We start from the raw sequence: 10,335 nt of genomic DNA, 5'->3' as shown, positions 1-10,335 counted from the left end.
GCTTGTAAATACGCAGCGGCCTCCGCAGCAGCCTCCCAGCCCGCCCCCAGGCCCCCTCCTCCTCCTGCGCCTGAATGGTACATTCCGGTCCGCCTGGCCCGGCTGCAGTGGATGTTGCTAGAACCCACGCGGAGGAAGGAAGAGACGCAGGCAGGCTGCGGTGACCCAAGCGGCCGCCCCTGCCTCAGGGACCCCTTCCCGGAGAGACGGCACCATGACACAAGGAAAGGTACCGGCATCTCCCCCACCTGCACCATCATCCTTCATCCTTCGGCTCCCCGCTCCCCGTCATCCCGAGCAAACTCTCTGGACCACTATAAGCATCCTTCCCCGGCGCTTGTGCGAAGGTCCTCTGTGGTCCTTGCTGCAGTCAGAGGACCAAAAGGCGCATTTCAAGTGATAGGTCAGGGCCTCTTCCTGCCCAACAGGCCCTCTCACCCCAGGGGCTTTGGCATCTCAGTACCCTTCACAGGTACCCAGTTTCCCTTAAGGAATCAACCTGGGTGTCCAGGGTGTGGTGGGGGGACTAGAGGGGGGCACCTGGGTGAGCCCCAAGGAGTGGTGCCTATCCTGCCCCAACCACATTATGCTCATCTTTCCCACCTCCACAGAAACCCCCACCCCCACCCCCCAGCCAACTCATTCCACATCTGGACACATGCTTTGGGGGGGGGGGGGAGGGGATTACGATGGCAACCCTGCATCAGGATGCTTTAATTTGTATTTTTGTTTTGGCTCGACATGGGACTAGATGGAACCAGATAAAACGTAGTCTCTTTTTTTCTAGTTTTAGGCCTGAAATGGAGGGGAAGGGCTGGGGCAGAGACTTGGCTGGCCTAGTGTGGTTACATAACATCAACAGCCTGTGGAATTATACAACAATCAGGGCCTGGGGCAAAGGGGGAGGGTCCTCTGGCCCTCTGTTTTGGGGGTGCCAAGGATTGGGCAGAGAAAACAGAAGAGGAGCCTCCCCTACACTCCCCCTTCCTTTCTCCAAGATAAGCCTCAAAGCCAATGGCATCCTTCCCTGGGCTCTCAGACCCTCCTCTCTGTTTTTAAGCTCCTGAGACCTCAAAATGATGTCACTGGTGATACCACCTCCTGCCATTGGGCAGACCTCACTTGGGAATGAGGGTGTGTGTGTGTGTGTGTGTGTGTGTGTGTGTATGGGGGGGGCAGGGCCCAGGAGGCTCTGGGGCTGATCGGCAGGGTGGGGGTTGGGAGGAGGGCCCATTCGTGACAGGGCTGAAGTCAGAGGTGATAATTCTTTTCCTGGGTCTGGTTTCAAAGGACCTTGGTTCTGGTGGGCTGAAATGGGTTTTCCTGGATGTGAGCCTTCTGGTCTAGATGAGGAAGGAGGTTGGGGAGTGGGAGGGCAGCAGGTGAACCAGGGCCGCATTCTCACAGGCCTAGGCTCCTCAAGGCCCTTCCCTAAGGAGGCCTGGGGGGTGTTCACCGTGGTGAAAATGAAAAGCCCCCTCCCCACACCTACTGCTGATTCCACCCCCCCCACCCCAGTCACTTTGCTGACATTGCCTCTTGTCCTCAATGAATGTAGCACATCGCCCCGCCTCCTCTGCCTCTGACCCCCAGCTGGCTCACAGGCTTTCTGAGGATGGAAAAGAACTTTCCAGTTCAGTGGTCCTTAGGGCTGAGTGGAGACAGAGATGTTCTGGTGCTCTCTTCCCTCTGGGCTGCCTCAGCTGGATGCAACCTACAAAGAATGAACTCAGCGGCCTTCTTCTGCGGCCCTTCGGGTTTAACACATTCTTTCTGAAGCCAGAACTAAATCCCATTCATTTTCTGAGGCTTAGTCTTTTTGTTGCCAGTCAGTTTTCATACACCCCCTCCCCCACAGTCTTCCCTTCCCTGGCGGCAGCACTCAGGCCCTTCCAGCTCACATCCTCTCCCCAAAGCTTAAGTGGACCCTCTGGGGCCTGGGGCAGAGCTGAGTGTAAATGGGCTTGAGTTTTCAACCTGCCATGGCACAATTCCCTCTGGGCCTCAGTTTCCTCATCTGTCAAATGAAGGAAAGGGTTGAGCTAGATACCTTCTGAGATCCCTTCCAACAGTGAAGGTCTGTGATTCTGTTCTGGTTTGGGAGAGAGGCTGAGGTTCACAACAGGATGAGGCCAAAACAGGACCCTTCACCAGGGACCTCTTGCCCTTTCCCCACTCTATGGTCCCCTTTCTTCCTCATATCTCCCCTCACCCCTCTCTGTTTCCCTGCTCGCCCATCCCCACCTTCCTAGTGTCATCTCCAGCCCAACAGAAGGAGGCCAGTCCCAGTGGATGGGGCCTGGGCTCTGCAGCCCAATGGGCTATGTGTGGCTCTGTGACCTTGCACAAGTCATCCTTCCTCTCTGAGCCTCAGTTCCCTCATTTTAAAACAGGGATCAGGGGTGCCTGGGTGGCTCAGTCGGTTGGGCATCCAACTTCAACTTAGGTCATGATTTCATGGTTTGTGAGTTCAAGCCCCTCATTGGGTTCTCTGCTGTCAGCACAGAGCCCACTTCAGATCCTCTCTCCTCCCCTCTCTCTCTCTGCTCCTCCCCTGCTCTCTCTTTCTCTCTCTCTCTTTCAAAAATAAATAAACATTAAAAAAAAAAAAAACAACCCAGGGGTCAAAATATAACCACCAACCTAGCAGGGAGATTAAATGAAAGAATCTTTCATTCAATAATATTCTTGAGGGCCTACTCTGTGCCAGGCCCTTCCCTGAACCCCAGGGAGACAGTGGAACCATACACACCCCTTCTCTGCCCCAGGGACAGCCCCATGGTGGCTTCTCCTAAGAATTTCTCCTTCCTCAGTTATTTTTTAAACTTTTCTTAAAAGTTTATTTATTTTGAGAGAGAGAGAGGGCATGCATGTGCATACAGGAAGCCAGGGAGAGAGAGAGAGAGAGAGAGAGAATCCCAAGCAGGCTCGGCACCTGAGCCCAACACAGAGCTTGATGTCACGATTTGTGAGATCATGACGTGAGCCGGACGCTTCACCGACCGAGTCACTCAGTTTTTTTCCCCTCTCCTTCCTCAGTTTTTATTCCAGCTTCAGTGTGTGCCTCTGGCCAGCCCTGACCCTCCTGGAGCTCAGTTCTCCCATCTATAAAAAAAAAAAAAAAAAAAAAAGAGAGGGGAGAGAGTCTTCCTCCGCCACCATCTTTATTGGGGTATAATTGACAAATGGTAATTGTATATATTTAAGGTACACGACCTGAATGTTTTGATATACATGTATATTGTGAAATGATCACAATCAAGTCAGTTAACATCACTTCACATAGTTACCTTTCTTTGTGTGTGATGAGAACACTTAAGATCCACCCTCTCAGCAGATTTCGAGTATACAATAAAGTATTGTTAACTATAATCACCATGCTGTACATTAGATCTCCAGAACTTATTCATCTAGCACAATGGAAACTTTGTGCCCTTTGACCAACACCTTCCCATTTCCCCCACCCCCCAACCCCTGGCAACCACCATTCTACTCTGTGCTTCTATGAGTTTGGCTATTTTCGATTCCCAATATAATTGGTATCACGCAGTTTTTGTCTTTCTGTGTTTGGCTTATTTCCCTGAGCCTTGTTGCAAATGGAAGGATCTCCTTCTTTCTTAAGGCTGAATAATATTCCATATGCCGTGTAAAATAGGGAAATTATTGTCTGCACCCCCACCCTTCCTAGTGCAGGTGAGAACGTACCCATGGAAGTTCCAGATATTGGGGGCTGGTGGGGAGGACTTGGAAGGCACCCTTTCCCTGGTGACTGTCTCTCTTCGCCTCTATTCCACAGATCTCCGTGGCTAACAAGGCCCCCGGGACAGAGGGGCAGCAGCAGGCCAATGGTGAGAAGAAGGAGACTCCAGCAGTGCCCTCGGCCCCGCCCTCCTATGAGGAGGCCACCTCTGGAGAGGGGTTGAAGGCAGGGGCCTTCCCCCCAGCCCCGTCGGCTGTGCCTCTCCATCCCAGCTGGGCCTATGTGGATCCTAGTAAGTCTCTCAGCTCCTGGAGGCTGGAACATCATGGGGAGTGGTAGGCCCAGAGGAAAAACTTGGGTAGGAGGAAGTTGCCCATAAATAGATGCATTGTATGGTTGTTATATGAGGCTCTGTTGTCAAAGGCTTGGGATTTGGAGGGCTGTTCCAAGGGTAGGTCAAGGAGGACTCCATGAAAAGGGAGAGACACAATATTTTCTGTCATTATAGTACTCTTGGATGGGGAAGAGGGGATTCTTTTCAAGTCACCAAGCTAGGGCAAATAGAGGGAGTAAATAGGGGGAGGGGGTGGATCAGGGGCTATTCTAGAAAGGCTTTCCTCAAAGGGGTACATTAAAAGGGTGGAGAGAGGTCAGAGTAGACACAGGAAAGGGCAGCATTAAGCTGTGGCTGGCTCCTTGTGAGTGGAGGTGTCGTGTTTACATGTGGGCTGATCCAAAACTTCCCTCTGAAGGCCCCAGGGATGTTGGGGGCCAGGGGTCTGAGGATCACTTCACCTTCACTTTCCTTATCTCTCTTCCCTTCTCCAGGCCTTTGTTGGGGACAGGAGGACATGACCTGGGGAAGGTATATGGATGCCAGCCTTAGTGCCCCTCATGGCCAGGCATAATTCATAGGCACACTTACCCAGGCGAATGCCAGCTCCCTGTAGACCAAAAATCACAGCCCGTGGGAGCCCCTCTGTTAGATTGAGCAGCTTGTGGGAGCTTTGCCTTGGGGCTGGGAACATACAGCTCCCCACGTGCTAAGGAAGGGCCCCTTCTCAAATCTTCCTCAGCCCCGGCAGCCTCCCTAAGCGGCCCCTCAACCCCCCTCCCCCATCTTATATACTCCCACCCTCCCCAGCAGAATTCTAGAAGGAATCCCAGGAACAATGCCTCAGACAGAACCTCTACTCACCGGGAGTGGCCACCATGGTCCACACCCCTTACCACAAACCCTCTCGGCCCAGAGCCAAGCAGACCTACCACACCGTGACCTACTGGAGAGCCAATGAAGGTCTGGTGTTTGTGTGAGCCCGTCTCACTGCCCCAGACACCCACAGGACTTTCTCTGTCCTCATCGCCTCCTCAGTGGTCTGGCCATTTGGGCTTTGGCAGGAGATGTAGACCGCACATGAAAGTGGAAGACAAAAGGGTGAGGGCCGCCAGGCCCCAGGTTTGCAGTGGGTTCCCCTCTCTCCCCCTTCTTCATTTTCCATATCCAGGTTGCCAGGGCTAGCTGCCTTAAATAGTGTTTTCCAGGGAACTGTCAGGGCAGGACGGAAGCTCATTTTAGTCAACATGCGACAAACATTTCTAAGTGTGTGTCAAGCACTGTGACCAGTGGTGCTAAATTTCTAGCGATGCATGGATTTGCAAGACTTGTTGCCCCCACGGGCCTGACTGTATAGACAAGTGAACAGACAACTAACCACACAATGAAAGAGATGCAGTGATAGAGGCCTAGGCAGCTTACCTAATCCGTGTGGCAGTCAGGGAAGACTTCCTGGACAAAGGGGTATCCACATTGAGTCCTGAAGACTCAATGAGTTAGCCTGGTGAAGAGGCGGGGAAATGAGTGTTCAGGCTGAAAGAATATAATGTGCAGAGGCAAGAAAGCACGTGGCCGAAAAAATATAGTCAGGCTGGAGAAAAGTAGGAGGGAACAGTGTGCATTGGGGCTGAGAGCTCGGGGAGGCTGTGGAAGCTTTGTTAAAGAACTTGAACTTGAGTAAAAGGCAGTGGGGAGCCATCAAAGAGCTTGATGCAGGGTCAGCTTTGAAAGACCAAGACTGACGCTTTTGCTGTGGAGGGAGGGTAAGATCGTGGAGAAATGGCAAAAATTAAAAGGACAGTGGAAGAGAACAGAGCAGAGGCCTCAGGAATGGCCCAGATGAGGGGTGCAAAGGAGAGGGCAGCATAGTCCCCACCAGGCACAGAGCCATCGGCTTTCGCTTTCATCTAGTTTTGTCCCCAGGAGGTGAGTGTCACGGACCCATATCGCAGACGACACTCCAAGATGGCTGATAGTCAGTCTGAGAAGAGGGAGCCACATGTGGGTCTGTTTGACTGTGGATCCTATACTCTTTCACAGGCCTGATATCTGGTTTCTCAGTTCTGGGACCAGGCCCCCAAACTTCATCCCCAGCCATACCCCATTTCTTGCCCTTGTCTGGCTTTACTTTCCCCTCCAGTTTTCTCCTGCCCTGCTTCCCAGCTGGAGCACCAGAAGGTTCTCCCATCCAACTAGTCCCTGGTTCTCACCCCAAGGGCCTCAGAGCAGGCAGGGGTAGGACCTTAGACCCTGAGATGTGCTAGGTGGCCTTGGGAGAGTGGCTGTCTCTCTCTGATTCTTAGCCACTAAAGGGAGCCAGCGTGTTTAGGGAAGAGAGTGGGGGACACAAGAGAAAAGGGCCACATTTGTATGGCAGGGATTGGCCCCCAGGGAGCCCCAGTCAGCATGCAAGGAAGGGGTAGGGAGATGACAGTGTATTCTCAGGACTCAGGAGAAGCAGCTGGGGGAAAAGGTCTGAGGGTGGGATGGGGTGAGGTGGGAGGTTTGAGAACGGAACTAGAGAAAAAAGCTTCCCCAGTCCAGAGAGCCAGTTTGACAAAAGTCAGCTCTGAACAGGTGGCCATTGGGGGCAGCATTTATATACATGGGAGCCCTCATGGCCCTCCCCATGTCCATATAGGCAGCTCCAGCTATGAGAACGGATTCCCCGCCGGAGACCATGAGCTCTTCACCACCTTCAGTTGGGACGACCAGAAAGTTCGCCGAGTCTTCATCAGAAAGGTAACCACCTCCTCCCAACTCTCCAGGACTGGGGGACTGGGGGGAGGACAGGGTGTCCCTTGAGAAGGCCCTGGCCCAGCCCTCTGTCTACAGAGGCCATCCCTGTATCCCCTTCTCTAGTGACCCCAGCTGATAGCACCTGCTGGGAAGTGCTTCACCCCACTGCCCCCTGCTATACCCAAACTCAATGTCTCAACCTGTCTCCAGATACATGGGGCCCCTTGTCCTGTGGGGGTGGGCTCTGGAGCAAAGTTGCTTGTCTTTCACCTTGTCCTGGGTCCATTCTAGTGACCCCTAGGAAAGAAAGGGGAGGGTATAGGATGTAGGTCTGGAGAGTAGATTGAGTCACTGGGAAGCTGGGGTACTCGCTGAGCCTCACTGGGGGCCTGAGCCTCCCTAGCCTCCAGTGGGGGCTCCCCAAGCTGACCGGAATTCCCTCCCAAACCTAGGTCTATACAATCCTACTGATCCAGCTGCTGGTGACGTTGGGTGTCGTGGCTCTCTTTACCTTCTGGTGAGTTGGTTGTGTGAACCAGCACCTTCTAGGGGCAGCCATGGCAAGGCCTGGGGCGGGGGTCCCTGAATCAGACTGTTTTTGGAATGTTTGCCTGAAAAGATTTGTGTGGGGCAGTGGAGGCCCTCACATTGGGGAGGAATCTTAGGGAGTGCCCACAGAGGAGTCCTCTATCCAGCAGGGGTGGACCCGGTACCTTCTGGGCCTGCTGGTGCCTGGGAAGTGGTCATTCCTCTCAGATCTTCCAGCCCCACAGCCGGGTACCTCCATGTCCCAGCCGGGGACTGTGGCTGGGGCTCCCTATGTCACCAGGATCCCTTCTTCCTTTCTTCTTCGCAAGTCCTGGGAACCGTGGTGGGGCAGGTGCAGACGTGGAAATGGAGACATAGGGGAGATTCTGATTCTCTCCCCCTCCTTTCTCTGCAGTGACCCCGTTAAGGACTATGTCCAGGCCAACCCAGGATGGTACTGGGCATCCTAGTGAGTATACCCCAGGCCTCCAGGCCCCTTCCCAGAGAACCCTCAGTGGCACAGGGTGGGAAGTCTCCACGGACAGAATCCAAGCCCATGGCTCTCTCCGCCCCAAAGGAAGACTGTCCTCACAAGAGCATGACCAGACGGACCCTTTGGATCTGAGAGGGAGGGAAGAAGACAGACATAGGTTCTGGTGCTTGCACAAAGAGGGGAGGTGGGCTGGGGCCCTGGCTGGAGAGACCCAGACCTTGGCCCTGAGGGGGAGGGGGGGGGGCTGGAACACCTTGGCCCACACTAATGATAATGTTGCTACTCTTATTAACATTGTTGTTATTAATGCCTATGAATTATTAATCATAGTAACTACCACTTACAGAATGCCTAATAAGGGCTGGGCCTTGTTCTGTGCGCTGGATATACAGTATTGCATTCGATCCTCGAGTCTACTGGGTATGATTATCTCAGAAAACTAAGGCTCAGAGAGGTTGAGTAATTTGCCCAAGGTCACACAGCTAGTCTGTGGCGGAGCTGGGATTCAAATCCAGGATTCAGGTTGAGGCTTGTGCTCTTAATCACTCCACTTGGCAGGCTCCTTTCTTCTCAAGGCACTTGGCTCCTGTTTGCCCTCTATTCTTTAAAGAACATGGCAGGTAACTTAAGAGAAGTTGGGTGGCTTAGGTGATCCTTGACCCTCCTGTCCGAGCAATTAGGGGTCATTTGGGGGTAATTCCAGGCCAGAACTACCCTGGGCTCAGAGCAATACTGCTCTCACCGCTCTCTCCTCCAGCGCCATACTGGGCACTGGGGCTACTGGGGAGGAGACCTCTGTAGGGAAAGGTAGTGAGTGGCACAAAGCAGCATGGGAGTGAGCACCACTCAGAGGAGGGGAGGCGGGAGGGCTGAGCCTGAGACATCCAAGACCTCAGTCCACTTGAGAGGGTGCACCTCAACAGATGCGGACTGAAGTGGCTCAAGCAAAAGCGTGGGAGTGGGGCTGCACATGGTACATGTGGTAAATACGAGACAAGACCGGCAGGGGGCTGGAAGGCTCCATGTAAGGGAATGTGACACATCTCAGAGAGCAGGGGGGCCTTCTGGGGTGGGAGCTCTGAATGCCCGGCAAGGAGCTTGCGCACTCCAGCTGTCCCATCCCAGGCCCACTCCTGGGTAGAGGTATGGTGGAGATGTGGGTTCAGCCCAAAGCCTCCTGAACCATCCCGAGCCCAGAACAGTCCGAGTGGGCCTTGAATTAATACAAGCCAACCATAGGCTGACAGGAAGGAGGCCCATCCTGGCCTCGGTGGCTCCTCGGAGGAGCAGAGGAGTGGAGGGGAGGCTCAGTCAAGTTGGGAGTCCCAGGGGAGGAGACATTCACGCCTAGAGCCTTTCTTAGGGCATAGAACAGAGGACCCGTCTGCAGACCAGGCAAGGAGGCATGCATCTTGGGGAACTGGGGGCACTGTATGATAAAGCTAATGAGGCCCCAGGGACGGCCACCCCGGCCAACACACATGGCAGGTTGGCATGGCTCCCAGTACGTCAGCACCCCCTGGCAGACTCAGGTGCCCTGAGGACTCTGGAATGGAGTCCCCAGGCCCCTCACCAGGACTTCTGTGGGAGGGTCTGCAGGACTCCAGGTCCTGAGCAGATGGCGACAGGGAGACAGCCCGGGAATGAGCAGGCTCAGAAGTGGGGCAGAGTCCACCCCACTGAGGGCAGGCATGAGACTCTGGCCCGTGAATGGTGAGGTTTAACAACGCTCCTCCTCAACATCTCCAGACAGAAAGCAGAGATGCTCTCCCTGGCTCAGGGGTGGGGGTGGGGGAGGAGGAGAGAAATCAGGAGTGGACCTGGACCCTGTGCTTTTAAGGGGCATCACAGAGCCTTAGAGGTGCTTGGGAATCCCAGCACCAAGATGCTGCTTTTTTCTCCAGAAAGCCACCCTGTGGCTCTGTCCTGCCCGGTCCCCTCCCCATCCCTCAACTCTATCCACTTTGCCCCCTGAATTTGCTTCTGGGTCTGAGACCAAGTGGGTCTCACCTCCTTCAACGTACCAAGCCCTTAACAGCAATAAGAACGAAACCACTCTTTTTCTATGTGTGAGACACGGTGCTGAGTGCTTTATGGGTATTTGTCATTTGATCCTTATAAACAACCCTACCAGGCAGACACTATGATTATCCCCATTTTACGGATGAGGAAATGAGGCTCAGAGAGAAGTTATCACTTGCTAAGCAGCACAGTCTTGTGCACTTCCCCTACATGTTCTGCTGCTTCCCCTGCTGGTCCAGGATCGGCCCTAGAATGGGATACGTTGGGGGAGGACACTGGGTTTAGACCGGCTTCCACCTGAGCCTCCCTCCCCTGTTCTGACACTCTGTAAACAGACCAGGGCTCCAGCCCAGGCCTGGGGCCCAGGCTCTGACATGCCAGTGAGTCTCTCCTTCACGTCTGTGATTCATTCTCTGCCCCCTGGGATGGCAGCCTGCCAGCCCCCGCCTTCCACTCACCGCTGTCTCAAGGCCCCCGTCATCTCCCTCGGTGGGCTCTTACCTTATTGTCTGATTGCTC

At 54.0% G+C, this 10,335-nt stretch overlaps 1 protein-coding gene across 1 annotated transcript in view; it reads left to right on the top strand.

The window, feature by feature from the left end:
* The first annotated feature begins 214 nt into the window (after window positions 1-214).
* The window catches only part of FAIM2 (Fas apoptotic inhibitory molecule 2), a 30,465-nt gene continuing 20,344 nt past the window's right edge, over window positions 215-10,335 (top strand). Inside the window, exons 1-6 of the mRNA XM_047067381.1 lie at window positions 215-229; window positions 3,797-3,992; window positions 5,719-5,721; window positions 6,676-6,776; window positions 7,226-7,290; window positions 7,717-7,770. Coding sequence (XP_046923337.1) covers window positions 215-229; window positions 3,797-3,992; window positions 5,719-5,721; window positions 6,676-6,776; window positions 7,226-7,290; window positions 7,717-7,770 — 434 coding nt within the window. The remainder of the gene's footprint in view (window positions 230-3,796; window positions 3,993-5,718; window positions 5,722-6,675; window positions 6,777-7,225; window positions 7,291-7,716; window positions 7,771-10,335) is intronic.

Source organism: Lynx rufus, unplaced genomic scaffold (assembly GCF_022079265.1).
Source record: "Lynx rufus isolate CCGP_SWC_20201006 ecotype Redwood Valley unplaced genomic scaffold, mLynRuf1.p SCAF_7, whole genome shotgun sequence".
In the NCBI taxonomy this organism is placed as follows: domain Eukaryota; kingdom Metazoa; phylum Chordata; class Mammalia; order Carnivora; family Felidae; genus Lynx; species Lynx rufus.
The sequence above is the reverse complement of the archived record's forward strand: the minus strand, read 5'-3'. Positions and strand labels throughout refer to the sequence as shown.